At 39.1% G+C, this 25,714-nt stretch overlaps 1 protein-coding gene across 1 annotated transcript in view; it reads right to left on the reverse strand.

Moving 5' to 3' along the window:
- The window catches only part of LOC109622492 (ubiquitin carboxyl-terminal hydrolase 31), a 32,705-nt gene extending 17,238 nt beyond the window's left edge, over positions 1-15,467 (reverse strand). The window contains exon 1 of the mRNA XM_029870500.2: positions 14,226-15,467. Within this exon, the coding sequence (XP_029726360.2) occupies positions 14,226-14,711 (486 nt within the window). The 5' untranslated portion in view covers positions 14,712-15,467. The remainder of the gene's footprint in view (positions 1-14,225) is intronic.
- Positions 15,468-25,714: the final 10,247 nt, after the last annotated feature.

Here is a 25,714-nt window from a genome sequence, read left to right on the forward strand (position 1 = left end):
ATATGAAGCAATTGATGATGACTATTTCGTACTACTAGGAGGAATATAGCTGCGATCGAGACTGCGATGATTTAGGTGAAATAATTGAACAATTCCTGGAGTACATGATTTTGTAAACACGTCTCAGTCGCCATTTTTTCACTTAGCGCATCTCCGGCGGCTGACACAGACGCTAAGCATTGGTATTATGTGTGCACTCACATATTTTTTTGCTATGGGTGTTTACACATACCATGTATTTGCGAAACTAATCTAGAGCATAAGCAACAAATATCTTGGTTATATTTTAGGTAATAAAACTGATGTGTGGAAAGACCAATTGGATCGATGTTTATTTTCATATAAAATAAATGTTTGCAGTTTTTGCAGTATAGATTCGCCGTAGAGTGCAGCGAGCTCGTGGTTCATTTCGTTCTCTTGTACACCGCCAAAGATGGACCTAAAAACCCGCCGCTCGAACACTTCGAGTGCTTGCATGTCCTCCTCAAGCATAGTCCAGGTCTCATGCTCGTAAAGAACTAGCGGTCTTATCAGCGTTTTGTACATGATAGGTACATTTGGTGCGAAGATGAATCTTTTTCGACCGCAGATTCTTGTGGTCCGACTTCCACTGATGATGCGCCTACGTATTTTACGGCTATCGTTGTTGTCTTCCGTTAACCCTTCAGCGCGCGCGCTGTTGTAAAAAGTACAACACTACCAAAAAACCTCGCTTTTCGTATACAGCGCGAGCGCGGTGCAGTTTCGGTTACTTGATGGCGCGCGTCCTGGAAGGTTAAAAAGACGAAGTGCTCCACTATCTCGGAAGTTCCCCGTCCATCGTAACACTGCTGCCTAGGCTTGCCCTGTCGTTCGTGGTTCCACCGACCAGCAAACGAAGTAGGTACATTTAAGACGGGTGTACAGTTCTGCCACCTTTCCAAATGTATTAGCAATAATATCCATGTCATACATACATTGATTCCTCCGGTGATTTCTTCCGGGTCTTCCACGGATTATTCCTGAGATACCATCATAAAATCTTCCAGATTTCTCCCGGGATTGCTACAGGGATGTCTTCCGGGGATTCCCTTAGGGATTTTTCCCGGGATTAATTCTTGCATTCATTCAGGTATTCCCGCAGAGAATAATTGAACTATTGGGATCGAAGTAATCCGCGAAGATTCGTAACAAACCATGATTTAGTAGTTTAATAAAATGTCATTTCACTCTTTTCACTCAAGCAGTCGAGACGTCTTTCAATTCCATTCCGATAGGTTATGAGCCCAGCGAAACGTGACATAGCCGGAATATTTTCAAGCAGTTTTATTTTAACCGATGATTTTCTGAAGAAGTAGTTCTGAAAGCTCTTACCACGATGGCTAACACCGGAAGCGGAGAATTTGGAAGCGGACCGGGGTCAAGCGCAGCAGCATTGGATCACCGGACCATACGACCCGCTGGAAGCAGTGTCGCTGGAGAAGCTCAAGAGAAAAGAGAACTACGTGATGTGGGCGTTCTTGATGAAGATGACCGTCCGCCGATGCAGTCAAGTCCAAGATCCTCCAGGACGTGAAGCCGAAGCAAGGACCAAGGAGCAGCAACGATGAAGGTGCGTTCTCAACGGCCAGCAACACCAAACACGCCGTAGAGGCGGCGATTCGAGCAAGGTTAAGGACGATTGCTGTTTCAACTGTGATAAAGCTAGCCATAAGGCTGCGAATTGCCCGGACAAGCCTGGTCGTTGAAGCGCAACAAGGGACGCGCAATGTGTGCAGTTTTTACCATCGGTGACGTGAAACAGGAGGAGTAGTACTGCGACTCCGGAGTGACCACCCACATGACGTGTGTTTGAACAGCAGTGTTTGGACGAAAAAGTGATAAAAGAACCATACGGCAGTTTTTCTTCCCTTCTGTTGGTTCTGTTTCAAATACCAAGTGGTGTATATTCTATCGTCGAGTCGCATGGTTCACGAAGGAACACAAATAAGGCTGTGACCATAGTGGGTAAGGTGAGATGCGATCGGATGCGATAAGTTATGAGATGAGAAGAGGGATGTTTGATAGGCCATAGTGCATGAGGTTTTCAATGAGGGTGCGCATGTTGTTTTCACATCCTTTTTCGCCTATTTCGTGCGCATCAACGACTCGCGTGATTTGATCGATGAAGTCGCTTGTATGTTGGAGCGCTTCTTTGGATGAGGGTAGTGAAATGATAGTTTCATCTATTAGAGCGGAAAGATAAAATGCACCCGCTTTTTGTTTGGCGCGGGCCGTTTTTTTTTTGCTATAACATAGTCAGTTTTGATCCTGTTGCAATAGCAAAAACCGATCTGTGCAAAAAAAAGCTGGTGTAACTGTACAAGATTGAGACTATTGAATTAATTATTTGAGAAAAGAATGCATAAAATGTAATTATATCCGCGTAAGCGATGTCTTTATGTATACACATATTTTTACTTTCCGGACTGGGCTGTCTGAGTGTTGATCTCAAAAATCAATATAAGGCTATTATACTGATTTTCGGCATTAAAACATTTTGTAGACTACTTTATTGTGCTGACTTCGGCAAAAAAAAACAAAAATTCGGCAAGTATGTATTATTTAAGGGTATAGGTTTTTTTATTACAAAATTTTCGACGATATCTACGAGAAAAGATATCTCTAATAAGTACACAAGCAATAAATTGAAATTCTTCAATAAATATGTGTAAAAGTTTTAATAAACCATGACATGTCTCCATTTATTTACAAATTGCAACCGTTATTGAAACATAACTGCCAAACACCGTATGTAACAAAATTCATTTGAAATTCGAAGATGTACGTATGTATGGCACCTCTGCCCTTGCCCCTTGCCAACTGTAATTTTCATGAATTTGATCGTATACAGAACAAGCCGTTTATGAAACAAGGTTTGATTTATACATTGAAGAACAAAAAATATATTCAATAAATATATATAATATTACTGTTAATTATAAAATGTTTCATATGAGTTTGTATGACGATAAAATCGAAACATTACTGTAACCTATTCATACCAGTCATCTAGCTACATGTGAACATTGTGAAAGTTAAAGGTTTTAAAAGCTCTATTCTTTAAAGCTTTTATTAGTATATGATGCAAATAATTTTGCCCAGATTGCAGGCGCAATACAAGTTGCCATTATGTTTGAGAATCGCCTGTGAAACCAAATGTTGCGATTAAAAAAAACAAGTAGGGCATATGTGCCATCAGTAATCTCACACTCCCATATTCATTCTATTCGAAACTAAGCGATTACGGCACCGATTGATTCCGTTCTTATTATTTTCATTGGTGCTCACATCTAACATAAAATACAAAAATGATAAACAAAACAAACAGCGCTTCCATCCTTTTCTGTTTTTCGTAGAATGAAAATGGGAGCCACATTCTCAATAAGGGATATACCCTAGTAAGCTCATGTTCCTTCACAAAGCAACATTCGTAGCTTGAAGGCAATTCAAACTAATACATTTTTTAAATTGTCAGTATGAACATTTTTAACAAAAGTTGTTTACGCCCGTAATGCGTGAAACCCATTGTCGTGACCGCAGCAGCACACGAGGGAACACTCATGTCGAGTGCCCAAACTGGAGAACAAACTCCGTATCCAAATGCAGTGGCCACAGTGAGGAAACTCTTCAAAACCTCACTGCTTACCGACTGCGGTGTACACCTACTGTTGCTGCTGTTCGAGTGCTCGATAGATCAGCAGCTATCTGATTGTTCCCGACGCTCCGACAGGCAGAGAGAAATGCACCCGATTTCTCACTTTCGGAACGGATGCTGCTCTCGCTGCTGCTTCTGGGCTCTCGTTCGTTTCTGCATCGGTCAATCAACTGAACTCAGTGCACGATGTGCGCTTCTTTTATAGATTTCGTTGTCATCAATTTCCCCTCCAATTCTGCTTTTCGCGTCGTTCGTTTGGAAACTAGTAATGGGCGGTCTCGTCCCAAACTAACCAGAATCATTTTTAATATCGATTTTTTTTTCTTTCTGTTGCCAATACCTAATCCTACACCCATAACGTTAAATATGAACCATAACCATACATAGGATCTGGGACCATTTGGGCAGGAGCACCTATTTTGGGCACTTGCTCCTGTAACTCAGTCAATTCTTCCGATTGACTTGAATTGTTGCACATGGCTAAATACTGTGCGTATCTGATCGTGTTTCAAAAATCAAGTCAATCGGTTCAAAATTGACTGAGTTATAGACACATGTGCCCAAAATAGGTGCTCCTGCCTAAATGGTCCCAGGCCCTACCTTGTTGAAAGTTATGAGAATGATTTTTAAAATTAGGATAAATTAATTAATATTCATAATTTTGTATTCGGTGTTCTTTGGTTTTTAGCAGTATGATTTGGATGCATGGTCAATATTCGTGTTTATTTACTCTTTTCGTTAAGGGATCTAGTTTTGCCTGACAAAGAAAAAAGCAGAACCTTACAATCAGAAACCTTTTAGCAATTAAGTTGAATACCATAAAACCTTAAACTTTCTAAACTTGCACATGAATAACATGCACTGAACAAACGACCATATCAAACATTGATCACTTGATTTAAATCCCGAACAGAGAAAATAAAATGTTTTCTCATACACATATAATAACAAAATTATGCTGTAATAAAACTTAAACGATTTGATGGAATACTATTTTATATGCAATGAAATATGTTATTTTACATGGCTATCGATAGACAGTATGATAAATTTTTATTACATCTGGTCCGTCAAAATGTAACTCATGTGAAAAAGCATTGAGTTATGTTTAAAAACAACCACATATTAACGCATTTTATATTACCTACTAGCATTCCCAGCACATGAAAACCGCATTGCTTTACATACACAACGAGCGCAATCATAAATACCATACCCGACAAGCGTTCTCTTGCGTTCACATGCGTCGAAGCAGCACCATCGCATCTCCGCACTCATCGCAACTCATCTACTATTTACGGTTCATGCGTTTTGCATATAGTTTCCACAGAGTGTGCTTCGACGCTTATCCGATCTCTTATCTCTTTGCATCGCACCTCACCCATTATGTGCTCAACGTAAGATGCTCCGATATAGACAAGCTGCGGCGATGAGCGGGCATCGCTAAGTGTAACGAGTGTAACACTTACCGATGAACTCTCATCGTTAGCTTGGGACAACTGTGAATAATCATTATTTTTATCAGTATTTAATGCGTTTTCGCTTTAAAAGCGTGAGCTACTGTTTAATTTAACTGTATTCATGACGTTGCAGGTTGTGTAGTCAGAATAAAAAAAAATTATGACAATAAATTCTTACCGAATGCATAGCTTTCATTACACCCTTAAATGAAACAACACAGCACACGAGTAACTTTCACGCAGCGACCGAAAAGACAAAAGAATTTTCACGCAGATTTGTGTAACACCGGATCAGCACATTATTTGTGTTGATCCAGTGTTACACAAATCTGCGTGAAAATTCTTTTGTCTTTTCGGTCGCTGCGTGAAAGTTACTCGTTACGCTGTGTACATTGAGTTCTGCGTGTAGCGTTATCGAGCATCTTCTCTCTTGATTGCGCTCTCGTATCGAACCGGACAAGAGAATAAACAGCATTTCGAAGAGCGTACTCGAGCATATCGGTTCACGAAATGTTACATTCGCGAATGTATCACTTGCTGAGTATGGACCATTGAGTGGTTCGCGATAAAAATCCACACACTGGAGGACAGGCAAGAATTAGCGTTTCAAATCGGGACGGCGAACAATGGAACCATGTGTTCGAAATCAAGAGGAACGGTTAATTTGGAGTGCGTCCCTGCAGGTGTTGGAAGTACACAACTTAGCAGCGAATTTGTTATCCGTAAGTAAGATTTGTGCCAATGGGTACGATGTGATTTTCACTAAGGAAGAATGCCAAGTCCTAACGCAAGCCGAAGAAATTTTCGCATCTGGGGTTGCGAAAAGAGGATTGTACCGACTTAACCGACGACGCGAGATCAACCGAGCATACGCAGTCATCGATATGAGCATGTGGCACAGGCGAATTAGGCACCTTAACAAGCAAGGTATGCAGAAGCTACGAAATATGGCGGACGGAATCCAGTTCAACAACAACAATAATCTGGAATGCGTTGCCTGTATCCGAGGTAAGCACTCCCGTGATTCGTTTCCAAGCAGCGAGAGTCTAGCACAAAGGAAGCTAGAGTTGTGGACCGTTTGAAGTCGCCTCGATCGGTGGCAGCCGATATTTCATGAGCTTCATCGACGATGCAATGAGAAAGCTGGTGATTTAGGGTTTGGGTACTAGTAGTGGACCCCCTAAGCCATCGACATTTACTTCTGCGGGTTTTTAGTTATGTTACGTCAGTGGATTGTTCCAAAGTGGAATTTTATGACAAATTTCATGTCCCTTCTTTATGTTAAGATCGTCAAACATACAACAATAATAAATTATTCCAGTAAAATACGCATTTGAAAATATGCATCGCTGTTGCCTATAATGGACCCCACCGGGGTCCACTATAGGATTGTTTACACATATCTCGGCGCCTATAGTGGACCCCCCATTTGATTTCCATGTTATCTGTCACGCTGCCGACGGAGCTTATAGTGAACCCTCCTAAATGTGCCCTATAGTTAGGGTGACCACATGGAAAACAAGCGAAGGAGGACATTTAGACCAAATTCGGTTGAAAAAGGAGGACATTTGTATAAAAAGGAGGACACTTATTAAAACAGCAGTGAACACAAAACATGTTTTCCACTAAAAAGTCATTTTTTTTGTATTTGACTTATAATGCATTTAACTGACTAGCATTTCTTCAAGAGCATCCAGATTATTCAAAAAGCTGAATCGGTCGGGCTAGAAAATTAGTTGAAATCTCAAATGACAACATTTCTAGTAAACCTACTCCAACTATTTTTAAAATGCCTTTAAATTCTCATGTCCTTCTTCGAGCTGTTATTCTATTCTATTGAGTAATTATCGATCAATGAAAATTATTATTTGATAAGCAAAACAAAAAATATAGGAGCGCAATAAAATTGTGTTATTTTCATAAAAACAATCTCTTCGAATTAGGAACATAGGGAAAATAGCTTTATTTCAATCGTTCAACTAAACAATTATTTGTTTTTTGCTGTATAACAGTCGAATTTAAGCAGCAAACTTTGAATAACAAGTAAGCAATCTAGAACAAATCATAAACAAATTCACAGCTGCTATAAAACCATCTGATAGTCTATTAGTCTCAAAGTTCTGGAATGAAGAACTTTTCACTTGGGATACTTTTACCAAAGATAAATACTATAAAATCGTTGCTTTTACTGCACTCTATTACAACTTCTGGAGATTTGCCAGATAATTGATTACTATAATTTTATTAAATATTCAAAAGGAGGACATTTCCGAGGGAATGGAGGACATTTGATTTTTGATCAAAAAGGAGGACATGTCCTACTTTAGGATACCATATGGTCACCTTACCTATAGTGGACTCTTTTGAGTGTCTACATTCATTAAATAGTTATAATAATCGATTTTTGTGACCACTAGGCAATTTGTTTGTCAAGAACTGCTGTGGAACAATGTGATTGATGTTCCTCCGGTGGAAGTTGCCTCGAATCAGTTGATTTGGGCATTCATTTTTGGGTTTTTCGGTAGGGGGTCCACTATAGGCGCAGGGTCCACTACTAGCACACAACCCCTACACGCTGGACCCAAGTAACACACATGTTATATTAGAGTTACGACAGCGCAAGTTTTGGTTGTATAGAAGTTAATTTTACGTAATTTTAACATTGTGTTGAAATAACGTGAAATAAACTTCTATACAACCAAAACTTGCGCTGTCGTTACTAATATATAACATGTGTGTTGCTTGGGGAGAAAAAGGACCAGGCCCTCGAAGCATACAAAGAATTCAAGGCTATGGCGGAACGTCAGACAGGCAAGAGATTGAAAATTCTACGCAGCGACAACGAACGTATGTCAATTCGAGATTCACGGCCAGCATGGCTCGAGATGGGGTGCGACATCATTCATGACCATACAATCCCGAACAAAATGGAGTAGCCGACCGGATGAACCGCACCATACTGAATAGAGTGAGGTGCATACTGAACGACGCGAATCTATCCGAAAGGTTCTGGGCGGAGTCAGTGAACACAGCAGTGTACCTGATCAACAGCAGTACAGCACGAGCATTGGCGGGAGAAATGACTCCGGAAGAAACGTAGACGGGTAAGAAGCCACACCTGCGTCATTTGAAGATATTCGGTGCAGCTTGCTTCGAAATCCATCAAGTGCGTTTTCATGGACTATGCTGAGGATACCAAAGATACCAAAGGGCAATGTGATACAAGTAAGGTGAAGAGATCATTTTGTATAATACACAGCCGTTTGCTAGTGTGAGTGCGCTGTTTTATATTTTTCTTAGCAACCCGCAGCATCTTGACAACGCTTGACGTCATACAGTCAGTTGTTGTTATTTTCAACGCCCGCCCAAATTCTCTGCCTTCCCACTACTGCCCCTACATTCAACTGTTACCAAGGGTGATTCGCATGTTGTTATTTATTCAAACACAAACGAGCTCAACTTTTGCAGCGTCAGAAAAAATCTAGGGATTACTAAATGTTATAACAATTTCTTCTATTTTAGGTTGAAATGCAGCTACTGGATCATTCCAAGCTTTGGCTCACAATTGAAATATATAAAATGATCTAAATATGGAACAAAAAATGTGATAGTTCGTGTGCTAATGACCATGGTACTTCGTCAAAAGGCACGATGTCCCCCAATAGTACCATTTGCTAGGGAACACAAAAATGAAATTCCTCCGAATATTCTCGCTCTAGACCCTCCAAAGTTTGTATTGAGCGAATGCATTGGGAGTTGAGGGAAGTTTTTCTTCAAGGGTTTCGGTTATACGATCCGGATAGGGACCACATTGTCATCAGTCGTAAAATCATCATTGTGAATGAGGAACGCAGCGAGTTCGGAGCACAGAAGGATCCGCTCGAGTGCATGGAGATAGAATTTCCGGAATGGATCGATGAGGTACCAGTACGGGTCCCGGATCGCAATCTGAACGTGTTTTGCGCCCAGTTAGTCATTTGAGTGACAATTCATTCAAATGAGGGAGCTTTCATAAAATACGTCACGCAATAATTGCCCATTTTAATCCCCCTCCTCCTATGTCACACTTTTTGTATGGGACCTCTGATTTTTTGTACGGGTCGTCACACTTTGCTGAACTCCTGTCACCTCACCATCCCCCCTCCCCTCAAAGCGTTACGTAATTTATGGACGTTCCCAAGGAATCGCTTCCCATTTGAAGAGAGCTCTAGTGGACTGAAAATCGTTTTAAACAGAACCAAATGCAAAAAAAGGCTGAAAAGATTAGACTAGAAGCGAAAATAACAGAAGAAAAGAACGCCTTCGAAAGCCCCTGAAATACCCCTGGAAACCCATGGGACCCAGTCAACTCCCTAGAATACCCCTGAAACGACCCGGAAATACTTTGAAACCCCGTGGATCGCTCCTGAAAAAGGTGAAGGGAAAAAAAATATCTGGCAGTCATGCTAACATCGTAGGTTATGCTAGTGTTCAACAATTGGATCTTAGCTGCATAATGATAGTGTGATAAGAAAAATATTTTTTTCAAATGAAATTACCTGCAATGAAAATGTGATTTTAAACAATGTTAATCTATGAAATTCAATTCAGGGTCGTGAGTTCAAATCTCACCTGAGCTGTGGATTTTTTCCCAATTTAACCAATAATTTACCCATCTGTACATATGTACGTTGAATTATTTGAATTTCATAATTTGACCACACGGATTGGTATTACCGAAAATACATCCTTCCAGTTATCGTAACTATGGTGTGACTTTGATATTTGTGGTCGATTTGCCAGCAAAGCTTATTTCGTAACAGCAATTTCTTAAAATTAATCTTAAGAATTGTGCAGTTTTCGTGTCATTGACGGTACAAAATTTTCAATCGACATTTTTGACGTAAAATATGTATAATTTTGTAACTTTATTAAAGCAATATCATGACACACATGTATACGCATCTAGATCATACGTTTACGTTGATGGAAAACTACTTAAGTTTAATTTATAATAACATTTTCAAAAACTGTTCAACATTTGGGTGGTGTTCAACAATTGGCGAATTACCCTATTCCTTTGGTGCCTGCCTATGCCTAGTATCAAGCACGCAAGACTAGTGTTGTTCCTTGGACGCTGACAAGGAGATTGGCGCTGCTTCTGACCAAACGATGGATAACTGGGCGAGGGCGCCGTTATGGTAACGCATGAGAGTAGGAGTGCGCGTATGCAAAGACGCAAAGAAGAATATCAACAACAGCAAATCCATGCAAATCCTTTGGACGCGCACTCAAACTCTCAGCGCCATTACCGGTGGTAGAGGGACGGCGGTTCTGGGTCCAGCTGACGATTGCTTTGCCCCAGACTTAAATGAAGTAGCAAATAGACAATCAAGGAGGAGTATTGGTATTGAAGATCCACAATGATTTAGTAGTTTAATAAAATGTCATTCCACTCTTTTCACTCCAGCAGTCAAGACGTGTTTCAATTTCATTCCGATATGAATGATAGTTTTGGAGGTTCTTTCAGGATTCGGTATTCCTTTTGAAATTTCTCCTGAGTTTGCCTCAATGATATCTTCAGGGATTTCATCAGAGGAAATTCTTGAATGGATGTCTTCCGTATTTTTCAGCAAATTTCCATGGTAATCCTTTCGGGATTCTTTCCAGGATTCCTTTATGGATCCTTACAGGGGCTTCTTTAAATTTTTATCCTGAGATTCCTCCAAGATTCTGTCAAGTATCCCTCCTGGAACTGGGAAAGGGTTATGGTTCATGCAAATTGGAATAAAACCCAAGGTGCACGACAATCTAAAAAGTTCATTACTCCAAATGTATCAATTACAAACAAGCTTCTTTCACTGTCCAAAAAAGACCTGTGCACATATACAGGACTAATAACAGGACACTGTCTTAGAAAATAATGAGAAAAGTTGAAGATGATACTTGTCGATTTTGCGATGAGGAATCTGAAACCTCTGCACATTTATTGTGTGACTGTGTTACTACAAGAGTAAGATATTTTGATAAGGGATTCCTACAGCCCTCTGAAATATGGTACTTACAGTCTTGTAAAGTAATTAATTTTATACGACACATTCTTCCCTGCGGGGAAACATCCGACGATCATGCGCTGAGGGCAGGGGCGTACAATTTCGTTTCAATGATACACTTTCATGCAACATTTGAATGAGTCACTTCAAGTGTTTCATACATTTTTCTAATGACTCGGTCGTTAAAAAAAACTTTTCCACTCATCGTAGCACTCGGTAGTCTCCCACCCGGTCGCATTGCTTGTGCTTCACCCGTCAGAGCATTAGTGTCTCACTGGTGCGCGCTAGTCTCTCAATGGTCACGGGCGCCGGTTAATTGGATTTAAGTGGTCGAATTTGTTATCCTCTTTCATAAAACATAATTATCATTCTATTGGCGTGCTCCACTATTGAAAAATGTGGTTTAAATAGTGTTTTTAGCATGTTGAAGTATTTCAATGACTCATAAATGAAACGAAAATCCAAGTGTATCATCCCATGTTTCATACACACTTGCTGTGAAGCATCACAGCAGTCCGTTCGCATGGGAAACGATTTGCTACAGTCGTCGTACGTCATGTTTTCCTTTCGAAATTGCACGACCCTGGCTGAGGGTCTCTGCTCATAGTGACCTATCGCCTTGATGGTTATATAGATTAAAGCGGGTGGTGTATCATAAAAGATCAGAAAATTGGTCGCAGTGATAAGTTACCCTACAGAAAAAAATCCCTCCTGGAATTCTTTCTGGATTCACGGATTCACTGGATTCTGGATCACGGATTATTCCCGAGATTGGAGCAGATTCCTCCAGGATTGTTTCTGGATTTCCAGGATTCCTTTAGATATTTCACGGTTTTCTTCCAGGATGTCTTCATTGATTTTTCCCAGACTTTCTTAGTGATTCCTCCAGAGATTCATTCAAGGATTGTTTGACGGATTCTTCCCGGTCCTTTAGGGATTTCTCTCGGTCTCGGGATTCCTTCTGAGATTATTTCATTGATTTCTCCCGAGATTCATTTAGTGTTTCCATTGGGGATTCTTCCTGGTTCTTTTCAGATATTCCTTCCGAAATTGCTCCCGTGATTCCTGGATTGATTCCTACTGGGTTTTGTTTAAGAACACATTCCGGTATTTCTTCGGGATTCCTCCTTTAATTTTTTAGATGATTACTTCGAGGATCCTTTCATAGGGATATCTCTAGGCGTTTCTGTAGAGACTTTTCCCGCAATTCTTTAAGAGATTCCTTCAAGGATTTCTCCCGGGATTCCTATACTAATTCCTGTATTTCTCCATATTTCATTTATACCTTCAAGGATTTCTCCTGGATTCTTCCAGAGATTCCTCCAGAAAATTCAAAGGGGAATAATTCAGAGATTACTCCAGCATTTATTCCTTGGTTTTCTCCCGGGATTCCTTCAGGCATTTCTTTCAAGCTTCCATTACGAATTCATCCCAGCATTCCTTTATTGATTCTTCTCGGGTTTCCATCAGGAAGTCTCACAGGGATTTTTTCATAGATTTCCTCCGGAATTTATCTGCGGATTTCTTCTGAGATCCCTTCATTGATATCTCCCGGGATTAATTTCGATAACCTTTCAGGAGATGTATTTGGGGATTCCTTCGAGAATTTCATTTGAATTCTTTCAGTATTTTTATAGCGATTCCTTCATTTCCTTTAAAGATTTTTCACGAGATTCTTTTAGGAAATCTTTAAGAGATTATTTGTCCAGGAATACTTTAGGGATTCCTTCCTACACTTCTTCTGGGGTTCCTTCAGGGCAGAGACTTTTCTTGAGATTCTTTCATGGATTACCTCGATATTATTTCAGGAATTTCTGACGGGATTACACCTATATTCTTACAAGAATATTTTCTTATATTCCTCTAAGGATTTATCCTGAGACTAAATTCCTCCAGATAATTTTCTCGGGTTTCTGCGAGGATTACTCCATATGATGAGTAAGGGTATTTTTCGATAGTGCAATATGCTATAATACATTTGAGCGCTAGAAGTCGCCTGTGAATGTTCATTAACATTAGGAAAATATTTTCAAGTTGAAATAGAACATGCAAGACAGAAATAAAACTGATAATAGAACTGATAAAAGAAAGTGAAAATCCGTTAGAATTTCACCAAAGATTTCCGAAATTAAAAATACTCAAGTAATCTTTCCCTTTTATTCGGTGTCAATTTCATCATTCATTTGCGTGTCAATGTTTGCTCCTCCATGATTGATCCGGACTGTTATAATTTGTACTTTGATCAATAACGGCGCCAGCCAAGTCCTAAGAGTCAGTTGAGAAGGAAAAGCAATCTTAGGGGCGATTTCTTCACCTCGGCTTAACCGGTAAGCCAGGCTTACCCATACAGTTAAACCTGGCTTACCGGTTAAGCCGAGGTGAAGAAATCGGCCCTTAGAGTGTAGAGAACGAAAGCACTCTGCATATCCTCAATTAACGGGGTGTAAGAACATATTTCTTCTTCTTCGTAAAATGCGTTTTACTATTTAGTTTGAACAACCTGATCCATGTTACAAGAAATTATTGTATCATAAATACGCCCTACATATCTTATGATTTTCCACTACTCATAAAACAATGATTCATCATAGGTTCACCCCTTTTGATGAAATCCTAGCTACGCCTACAAATCACGCGCTCGCTACTTAGTTCTTAATTTTTCGCAATGTGCTACCCACTTGAGAGCAGAGCAGAGAGGTACCTATTTATAGTAGTATGTAAGCAGCAGTAGGGGGACATATCTCGCCTGTCCAGTGATATGTATTGTATGATAATAACACCATCTCAAGTGTAGATACAAGGGAAAAGAGGTGTGCCTAGGATCAATCTGCCCTGCAAGGTTCTGTTTGCACAAGTGATCACAGGTGCAGAAATGAGCGAAAAACATCTTAGTTTCCTTAGCTATGTATAGAATACTATAAGATCATTCTAACCAGCATCCATCGTTGCTTTCATGTAGAACTGAGTCAACCTCTTCCTATAACAGCCCCATCAAAGACCACAAACAATCGAACATTTTACCCAGTTTTTTTTTTATGTGGGGATCCCTCTACTTACCGCAAGGCTGACATATGTCATTTGTTGTGCAATGCGATTAATAAACTTTTTGACCGAGAGCCGACGAAATAGCTTCTTCTCCGACCCACCCCGATTGGCTTCGGGGCAGTTGCCTTGCACTTTGATTGCATCGCTGCCACCACCACCAACTCTCCCCACTCCTCCTCCGCTGTTGATGGAATTTTGTTCCGAGGTCACGACGCCTGCATTCGTCATCGACGTCGACAGCGCTGTTGGCGTTCCTCCAGATGCGGACTTTTCCGCGGCTCCGGATTTCTTGCCAGTTTGTCGCGAAACCGAATGGAACGGATTGCGCGACATCGAGAAGGCCCGCTTCAATTTAGACCCCTTTCCCTGCTGCTGCTGCTGTTGTTGTTGTTGCTGTTGGCCACTGCAGATGGTGGTGCTAGCGGCGGTGGCGGAGGAACTGCTGGTAGTTTTCTCACTTTTGCCACCGCTGCTGCTGTTGTTTTTCGTATTCTCCATTTTCACTAATGACGCTGTTTCCGACGAAGCGCACTATGCTTTTTTACACCACCAATTATCGCGCGCCCCTGCCCAGGGACGGCAGACGGCGGACACGTAATTTTGCACACCCAAAACAAGAGAACGAAAAAAAAGAAACACGACGACGACGATGACCACTTTTGACGGACGACGCTCATCGACGACCTTCTTCCACGACGACGACGGCGACCATTCGCCACTTCCGATTCTTCGCACTCACGAAATTTTGCACAACACTTTAAGGCGCGTCGAGTCGAACGCGGGGCAGCTCCTCAAAAACCAGAAAAAAAAACTTTCGAAAGTAATTACGGCAACCCCGACGACATTATAATGGATAGCAGCAGCGGAGTTGAATGCATAAACGCGAACGAACGAACACTCTCGATCCGACTCGACACCGACACTGACACTGCTACTCTGCTGCTGCTGACTAGCTGATGCAAAAATGGGACGAGCTGAGGAGGATTTACTTAAAACACTAGCCACTACTGCTACACTGTGTGTGAGTACAATCAAAGGAGGAAACTACTGCTGCACACCACAGAAAAAAGACCTTAGTACTTCACGCCCGCTCCGTGACGCGACCTGTGTTTTGAATGGAAGTGGGGGGCGGTTTCTCTCCACCCAAGCTCCACAACTACACGTACCTACGCACACACTCGCGAGACGTGATTCAAGGCGAAAATGGCGTGACAGCAGCAACAAAAGGCGAGTGACGTTACCGTTGGTAGGGTTGCTTCCATTGAGTTCTCCAAATTTTATCTCACGAAACCTAATGCAAGCCTATCCATATACGTGAGAACAAAAGATGTTTACAAAGTTCTTACAGATAGATTACCACGGGAAATCTGAACACAAACCACTACCACACAGGAATTTGGATTGGTCAATGTGATGTTGAGAACTGCTCGAAATTAACGGGGTACTAGACTACACTGACCTGCAAACATTAAATTTTGTGTCATGTGGAACGGCAACACCCCATCACCATTTTTGTATGGTGAGATGATCACCCGCATAACAAAATACTGTTTGTGTTAATCTCCACACAGTATTTCTCCTTTACCACTTACTGTTACTGTACCACGAACAGGTGTTTCTCTGTTGAAAATATGAAACTCGAAGCATCCGACCATAAAGGTCTTTGTAAACCAGTGATTCCCAAAGTGGGCGAAATCGCCCCCCAGGGGGCGAAAATCAGGCCGAAGGGGGCGAAAATTTGAAAAACCAAAATTGGGGGCGAAAATACTGAAAAGGGCGATTTTTTAAATACTTGAGAAATTCCAAAAGTAGTAAAATACAAGTCTAGAATATCAATTTAATCATTAAAACTCCCTGGCATATCAAGATTTTTTGTTTTTACGATAATTATAAAAAGTCTGTTTTGAGATCGACTGGCTTTTTGAAGAATTTGTGATGTTTATGTGGAGTTTTTCATGAAAGTTTCATGAAAAAAAGCAAATAAGATTGCTACACGAATTTCCGAAAGAATTTCTAGGGATTCTGAAGATCGAATAAAATGTATAAGAAGAAAATTCCATGGCGAAAATTCTTTATTTATTTTTGTCCAAATTATGAAAGACAGGGTGTTTTTTACTTGATAAGAAAGTTTTGTTTTTAAGTGTTTTTTCATAGAAATTTTAATCAAAAACATGAATTTTAATGAGTCTTAAAACAATTCTCGGGTGACAGTCGTCACACATTGATTAAAAATATTTCTGAGAAGCTCCCCGGAGGGATTTCAAACATTGCTTATTACAAATAGCTTATTTGAAAATTTTCCACGAATTCAGTGTTGAATAGGACGCAATCAAAGAAGTACTAGATTGAAAGTAGTGAGCTGAATTTTTGTATGGTGAGATGATCAGTTCTCCATTTCTGCAATGAAATGGTGCAAACAACGTGGGTTATATGGTTTCTTGCCTAATTTGATGCTGTTTGAGCAAAAGTTTGGGTAACTGTGTTGTTGTATTATTTATTTCTTGCAACTTCAATAACACAGTTACCCAAACTTTTGCTCAAACAGCATCAAATTAGGCAAGAAACCATATAACCCACGTTGTTTGCTCCATTTCATTGCAGAAATGGAGAACTGATCATCTCACCATACAAAAATCCAGCTCACTACTTTCAATCTAGTACTTCACTGATTGCTTCCTATTCTCTCAAAATGGAGTAATGACTGATGAATGTCAACTTATTTGACAATAAAAGGTTCTCTAATGCAGAGGAAATTTGTCAATTTGGATCATTGGTCTCTTTTATTTTCGATTACTGAGCGAAGCTGACTACATTCAAAAATACATCAATATATTCCTGAGTTGTACTTTTTGCATATTTTTGTAATTGTTTTTCGATTTGCCACCAGTCTTATTTGAGTACTTGTAACCAAACAACTCGGGTTTTGAAGAACACCCTATTAGAACACTAGTAAAACATCTGGTTGAAGATAACATTCTGTTCTGCTCGATTTTGTTCAAGATTACACAGCGCAACATTTTTTTGTCTCAAGAGCAAACTTATGTGTCTCCGAAGGTTTTTGGGCCACTGAATCCGAATCCGGGCTCAGATTTGCTCCAACACGTCATAATTTTGAGCTATACCTAAATTTATAGGGCAAAATATGCGATTTTGGGCTTTTTTGACTGCAAGCCCTTAGGCATGGAAAAATTTTTTTTGAGCAATCAAAAGGTTAATTGGTCAATTAACATCTAAATTAACGACTCATGCAAAACATTTCGTTTTACCTAATCAAATTTGATAGATTTAAGCGTTTTATGTTAGTATGAAAACTTGCATGCAATTTTTGGAGGGTGACTTGTATGGGAAATATCGTACCTAACATAAATCGCTTAAAACTATCAAAATCGATTTGGTAAAACGAAGTATTTTGCATGAGTCGTTAATTTAGATGTTAATTGACGAATTAACCTTTTGATTGCTCAAAAAAAATATTTTCATGCTTAATGGCTTGCAGTCAAAAAAGCCCAAAATCGCATATTTTGCCCTATAAATTGAGGTATAGCTCAAAATTGTGACGTGTTGGAGCAAATCTGAGCCCGGATTCGGATTCAGCGGCCCAAAAACCTTCGGAGACACATAAGTTTGCTCTTGAGACAGACCAAAAGTTAATTTTTGTTACGCTGTGTTATGTATACATAGAACAAACATCATTTCAAAATGCATTTTTTTTTTCAAATTCAGACGATCGATGCATTTGCAAAACAACTCAATGAAAATGAGAGCAATACTAATTAAGATATATTAAATACCAGTTTTGCCACAGTAGTGTAAAATATCATGGAAAATCAAATCTCACTTAGGGGGGCGAAAATGTTTTTCTCAAGCTCCAAGGGGGCGATACCTCCTAAAAGTTTGGGAAACACTGATGTAAACCATATCAGTGCAGAAATTATCGAACAATATAGTACAGAAAACTCAAGAGGCATGGTGTCAATGCATAGTAACCTTTTCTCAAACGGTTTGCGATTTCATTTGCGCAACACACTCACACATGTGCATTTCACTGTATGCCACTTGAATAGGACAGATCGGTGAAGTACTAGATTTGTAGTAATGAGCTGAATTTTAGTATGGTGAGAAGGTCAATTCTTCGTTTCTGCAATGAAATGGTGCAAAAAGCGTGGGTATTATCCCAACTAACAATCACCAGCCGCTAACAAGCATGCATGCTGAATTGTTGCTTTATAATAGTAATTATAGCTGAACTAGAATTATGCTGTACACATTACTGTACAAATGCTATTTCAATTGAAAAAGTAGCCAATGTTCAACTTTTCGTATTTGTATTAACAATGATAATTTAAAACACTTTTAAAACGTTCAATAAGATTTTTATTCGACTCGCAGTTATTCCTTTACAACATAGTTTAACAAGACTTTTTTCTGCTTCTTGTTGAGTTCATGTAAAAATTAGCACATGTATCTGTATAATGTGTTTTTCACAAGTCAAATAAGCGCTTTCGTTTCATCATACTTCGACTCAGAGTACATGATGAAAAACACGTGGTTTTTTACAGAACAACAGCTGAATTAATCTGTTGTTCAGTCGTTAACCATAATGTTGTACTAATTCACCACTGCTGAATAGGAGTCGAAGTCTGATCATTATTAAACCACGAGAAGTTTATGTTTTGATTTGAGCGCTGCAATTCATCATCTCTAGGATGGCGCAGATATGAAGGCATGCGGCTGGCGATCGACGGATCTTGAGTTCGAATCTAGATTTAGGTAAGTTTATGTGTAGTTATTGTTTGTGCAGTTGAAAATCGGAATTCTTGACACGCGAAAATCGAAGTATCTCCTAAACCGTGTGTCGGACGTACGTCGGGCACAGTGCGCTGGATAGAGGGCCAGGTCCGCTGTCCAGCGCACTACGTCCGACGTAAGGTTTCACGTATGGATTTTGAGAAAATTAGATTGTCGGGTGTGGGGAAACTTCGGGTTTCAACCGCGACGACAATATTATTTCACAATAACTGTTCACAGCATTAAGTTCCAATCATAAACTCTCGTGAAAATTGAAAAATTTTGCATTTTTTAATTTTTAATCATTTTTGCTCAAGCTGAATAACAGCTTTACTATATAGTTGCAAAACGATTTAACAGCAAACAGTTCAGTTGGTACACAAAACTATGCTTTATAGTTTCTCCAAATTTGTGTGAACAAAACCCGAACAAAGGTTGTGCCTGAAAATTATCCAAATGTTATTCAGCATCATGCTGAATCAATTTGTCGTGAAGGTGCTTGTAAAATGAGTGGTTGTTAGTTGGGATGATTCCTTGCCTAATTTGATGCTGTTTGAGCAAAACTTTGGGCAACAGTGTTGTTGTTTTCTCCATTACTTGCAACATAAACTACATAGTTATCCAAAGTTTTGCTCAAACAGCATCAAATTAGGCAAGGAATCATAATACCCACGCTTTTTGCACCATTTCATTGCAGAAACGGAGAATTGACCTTCTCACCATACTAAAATTCAGCTCATTACTACAAATCTAGTACTACACCGAACGTGCCCTATTCAACAGTTTGTCAAATAGTAGCTTTTATTAGTATCTGTACCAAGATCTGTACTGATCGAACTTTGCGGTTTGCATTTAGAAGAAAAAAAAAACAAAATCTTTCGCCCGCGAGTTGAGTGAACAAAAACGAAAAACTTGCCTCGAAAAATGGTTAAAAGTGCTTGGAGCGGTCTGGATGGAACAAGGGTAAGTTTTGCACGACTTATAAATTTAGTTTTTTTAGCTATATCTCATCAGATACTTCTAGCGTAACATTTGAAAAGGGCCTATCTGCAAAATGTAAACAAACCCGATTTTTCACTATTCCTATCAATATCTACCTAAGCTATCCCATAACACCTTAATCAATGAGAAAAGAGCTATTTTACCCGTATTTTAAATAAATTTCAGAAGGGCCTATCTGAAATTGAATAATCTTTTAGGGCCTAACAGCATTCAAAAGGGCCTAACTGAAAACTACTTTTCAAATAGGCCCTTTTGTTAATTTTGATTATTTTTCATCTTTTTTCAATATTTTTTTAGTAGTTCTTTAACTTTTCTTGAATTATAGGTAAAAATAAATCCAAAATATTTCAAATTAGCTAAAATTAAGAAAAAATAAAAGGGCCTAACTGAAATTTTTCCTTCAAATCAGATATGCCCGAACCATATATTACACGCTTAAAATACAATGGAAGACCATAAATCAATAGTAACCAATGCAGAGTTAGTTTTTCTTCTGGATTTATTGTTAAACTGTTCTATAACCATTTGTTATGCAGTGAATTGTCCGAAAAACTGGATAATATATGGACCATATCCTATACTGTAATGCGAAAAATTTGTTCGAGAAAACGAGCAATTTTTTATGGTAACCTATCTTAACCGCCTATTCCACATACTGTAAATTGGCGGATTACCATTTGTCAAACTGGCAAATCTGTACATGGAATGGTTCGCTTACTGTTATCTCCGATAGTCTGAGAAATGGTTCAATGACAATTGCTAATGGTCATCTACAGTATGACCAGTCTTTTACAGTTTGTAGTTATGCGGGCAATACTCCATTTCTGCTATGAAATAGGGCAAACACCCATTTCTTGCTTAATTTGATGCTGTTTGAGCAAAAGTTTGAGTAACTGTGTTGTTGAAGTTGCAAGAAATGAATAATACAACAACACAGTAACCCAAACTTTTGCTCAAACAGAATAAAAAACACTCAGCGAAAAAAACTAACGAAATTCATCAAAATACCTTATGAGTTTTTGCTATAAGGTATTCTCATGGATGTCATAAGAATACCTTATGAAAATAGATCTTGCTTGTTACGACAAATTTCATAAGATACACTTATGAAAAAAGCAAAAAAAATCTTAAAATGATGCAGACTGGATTCGATCCATGGACGTCGCGATTACTAAGCTTATACCCGAATAAAAAATGCAGTAGAAAAACCGAACGTTGTATTGTAACAGTACTATTTAGAACCATAATTTTACAATAGACACCACTGTAAAAATAAAAATACAAAAACAATAAGATGTAATGTAGACACCATACAGTGAGTTGTAAATAAGATTTTTACAATATATTATACAGGTTGTTAAGTATCGTAACAATATAAAAAATAGTTTTCTCCATATATATTTTTTGCAAAACCATACATTATATTGTTAATGAGTTGTTCAAAATCCTTTTAGTTTTTTCAGTTTCTCTCATTTACTTGGTTCAAATTAAAGTAAACACGCTGTAGTTTTTTTATTATCTTATTTTTTATATTCTTTTTAAGTTTCACTTATGGAATACTGAAAAAAAAAAGTTCTACTTAAAGAAAAAAAAAATCAATTTGTGTTGAAAAAAAAACAGTGACAAAAAAAAAGTGCCCACTTCAAAAATCGATATGTTTTCCCCTCGATTCTTTATGTTTTGATATTTTGACATGTTTTGAAGCAAACGGCTTGACCTGGTGCATTTGTTTACGAGATCGCGTTTGATTAAGTTGAAAAAAATGGAGAACGTAGTGGTTTCGAAAGCAATTCCGTTGTGTATCCGAAAACTGATAGTTCGTGATGTGCAAAACGGTGAATCGCACCGGGCTGTCGCTAGGAAGTACAGTATCAGTAAGGCAGCGGTTGGCAAAATTCTTCTGAAGCTTAAAACGTTTGGATCAGTGGTGGATCGCCCTGGAAGAGGTAGGAAGCGGAAAACGGATGCGAGAACGGACACCAAGATCATGCGCGAAGTCAAGAAGAACCCGAAGGTAACTGTCCGCGAGATTCAGGAAACCCTTCAGTTATCAGTTTCCGGTCGAACTGTTCGTCGCCGTCTCGTAGCACAGGGGTTGAATAGCAAACTTGCCCGGAAGCGCCCATTCATCAGCAAGGCAAACAAAGCCAAACGGCTTGAGTTTGCTTAGGAGCATGCTGATAAGCCCCTAGAGTTCTGGAAAACGGTTCTCTGGGCGGACGAATCAAAATTCGAGCTGTTTAACCGAAAGCGGCGGGTTCGTGTTTAAAGCAGATCGGGAGAGGAGCTTCAGGAGCGCCACATCCAAGGCACGGTGAAGCATGGAGGAGGAAATGTAATGGTGTGGGGATGTTTTTCGTGGAGTGGGTAGTCTCGTGAAAATCGACGAGATAATGACGGCGGATTCCTACATCAACATCCTGCGAGAAAATCTGGAGGTTTCGCTGCTCCAGACGGGCCTTGAAGAGAAGTTCGTATTCCAGCAGGACAACGACCCGAAGCATACTGCCAAGAAGACCAAGTCTTTCTTCTGGTCTTGTCGGATCAAACCGCTGGAATGACCTCCACAAAGTCCGGACCTCAATCAAATCGAGAATTTGTGGGCGATTCTCGATGCCAGGGTTGACAAAGCTGGTGTTACCAATAAAAATAACTATTTTGAAACCCTGGAGCGCGTCTGGGAAGAGCAAGATCCACAGCACCTAAAAAACCTGGTCGAGAGCATGCCGAAGCGCCTGCAGGAGGTCCTGAAGGCCAAAGGACACATCAATTATTGAAAAGCTTTTGTTTTACATTAATTTATGTTTTCTGTAGCCTAAATGAAGTGGGCACTTTTTTTGTCACTGTTTTTTTCAACACAAATTGATTTTTTTTTTCTTTAAGTAAAACTCCTTTTTTTCGGTATTCCATAAGTGAAACTTAAAAAGAATATAAAAAAATAGATAATAAAAAAAACTACAGTGTTTATTTTGAACCAAGTAAATGAGAGAAATTGAATAAACGATGAGGTGGGCACTTTATTTTGCCTATCAGTGTATATAGGATCGCTCACGTCTAAGTCTGAGTAGTCTCTGATTGCATTACCAGTTGAAGTTTGGGCTCCCATGCCCCACCAGCCAGATAACCGGGTTTTGCAAACTAAGCATTATTTGTGGCAATACTTTGAGCGGCATGATGAAACAATGCCGAGCGCGCTAAGTGTTGCTAATTTAGAGAAAAATTTCCGTTTTACGGAAGATTGAGAAAGCTACCGCAGCTGTCAGGCTACTGATTTTCATCAAGTTATCATCAATCGGGTCAAAGATGCCTTGGATACGACGCCGATGATCATTGTTTGTTGTTGCTTCCCAGAGTAATTCACATTGCAAGCATACTTTGATTAAACCGTCTGTTTCAATGATATGATGATTTTCAGGGCTGCGGTAGGACTTTGACAGCTGCGGTAGAACTCGGCGGCTACCGCAGAGTGGAAATTTAAAAAAAAAATCCGCAATATCATTAGACCACTAATGTAGTTGCATGAAGTGGGTGACGAGGTACATTAAGTATCATTACAGCGTGCTTAACCGTTATTGCAATATTGAGGCTCAAAAAAGTCACAAACATCAACAAAACAAAGAACGGAAAAAAAATCTAAAACTGAATAAATAATTAAAAATGCACGGAGAAATTGTTACATAAAAATCGAATGTAAATGTATAGTAGCTACAATGTGCAAAGCTTTTGGCGAACCATTTCATTACAATACACATTATTGTAGCTGTTAAACTGTATGGTGCAGGAATGGTTTTCACCAAACACCCTATGGTTAGTTTATATCCGGGATAATCACAATTGCTGCCACAATATGTAACTTATTTTTAAACTATATTAGGTGTAGTTTCAGCACTTTTGTATGCAGCTGAACGCCAATAAACATAATTTAAATTTTCGACAATTTATTTTTATTGCAAGGTAGTGTGCATACTTTTTAAAGTGTGCAGCAGTTTGACGTTTGCGGTATAGGTCTTCTTTGTCTACTTCACTCCGCCAGGTTGGATGATTTCTCTGGATAAGCAATAATTTTAGGGACTGATTAACTGATTTATGTTAGGTTTTTCTATTCTAGATCTGGCTTCTCTTTTTGACTATAGTTTGTAAGCGAGTGAGCCAGGCCCGAAACCCGTATAAATAATTGAAGTTTTTGTTTGAATAAAGAAATTGCCAGTCAATAAGTGAACTGAACGTATTGTATTTCCTCCAATCCAACCGAATCTCTGCTCCTCGTATTTCAGAGGGTCTATAACGGTTTCCATTAGATACAACCCAATATTGATTTCAGGCCCTATTAAATCCTCCTTGATCTTTGAAAAGAGGATTCTTTGCTGAGAGAACTCTAAGTTTCGACTTAGAAATTCAACGTCATAATAAAATAGAAAATTTATTACAAAAGTATTGGAGAGAGTTCACATCGGCGGCCCCAGAGCTGGGACCATCGACACTGTTTGATAACTGAAACAGATTTCAACGTTGTTGAATTATTGTCTTTTAACAAATAAATCTGAATTATATCTGAAATTGGCCCACTGACTAATTTTTACATGATTTATGTAAGAAAAACATTTTTAAGCGTAATCAAACTTCATTTAAGATATGCATAACTATTCGTACAGTCAGGTCTTTTTTTACGAGGTTTTTATTTACGCGGCCGCGTAAATGAAACTCCACACAAAAAAAATTGCATCGTCTTATTTTTGCATGATTCATCGAGAAATGGTGTGACTTTTTTTACGCGGTTATTTGAAATTTGAACTGAGTTTTTTTACGCGGTACGTATCCCCACGTAAAAAAACCTGACTTTAATAATAGCCAAATGCTCAAACAGTACCCCGCCTAAGGTGGGCTTTGGTAGGGTCTAATTGATTTAATTTAAATAAAAAGAAAATCGCGTTAAGTACTGTTCCTTTGAATTCCACTAAGAATTTGCATCTTTTGACAGATACGTATTTCGACCTCAACTGTAAGGTCGTCTTCAATGTCTTGTACTTGACTCGACTGTCGAGTCAAGTACAAGTCACTGAAGACGACCTTACAGTTGAGGTCGAAATACGTATCTGTCAAAAGATGCAAATTCTTAGTGGAATTCAAAGGAACAGTACTTAACGCGATTTTCTTTTTATTTACACATATGCCCCTTACAAGCCCAGGTTAATCATCATGATTTAATTTGTTGTTGACGGTGATAGGCATACATTATTCAACCATGCGCAAAAACTTAAATCAATAGGACTTAAATTGTCTGTATTTCAGCGAGAAGTGTCTAAAATAGGACAACTGACAAATGGTTCAAAACCCTAGCAGAGAATTAAAATAAATAAGTCCAACGTCCAACGTGGTCCTACCTTCTTGAGTTAGTGCACAAATGCACAATTCAACCACATACACATTCCAGCAAAACATAATCGTGTAAAAACAAATGAAGTAAAACCCAAAAAACTAACGACCGATTAGATTAATTAATCAGCAACGGAAGATGACCAATTGATCAGCTTTAGAACAAATCGATGTTTTATGCTTTAGACTTATGTTATTCAAAATTCGTTAAACATTTACATTATTAACAGTGGGTTAAGAAGCACAAAGCGAATTTTGCACAGTTTTTCGCGCAGTTCGCGTAGAGTCTCTTTGAAACGGCTAATTTCACGCTACGTTACAGCATATTTTCAAAACAT

Source organism: Aedes albopictus, chromosome 2, assembly GCF_035046485.1.
Source record: "Aedes albopictus strain Foshan chromosome 2, AalbF5, whole genome shotgun sequence".
In the NCBI taxonomy this organism is placed as follows: Eukaryota; Metazoa; Arthropoda; class Insecta; order Diptera; family Culicidae; genus Aedes; species Aedes albopictus.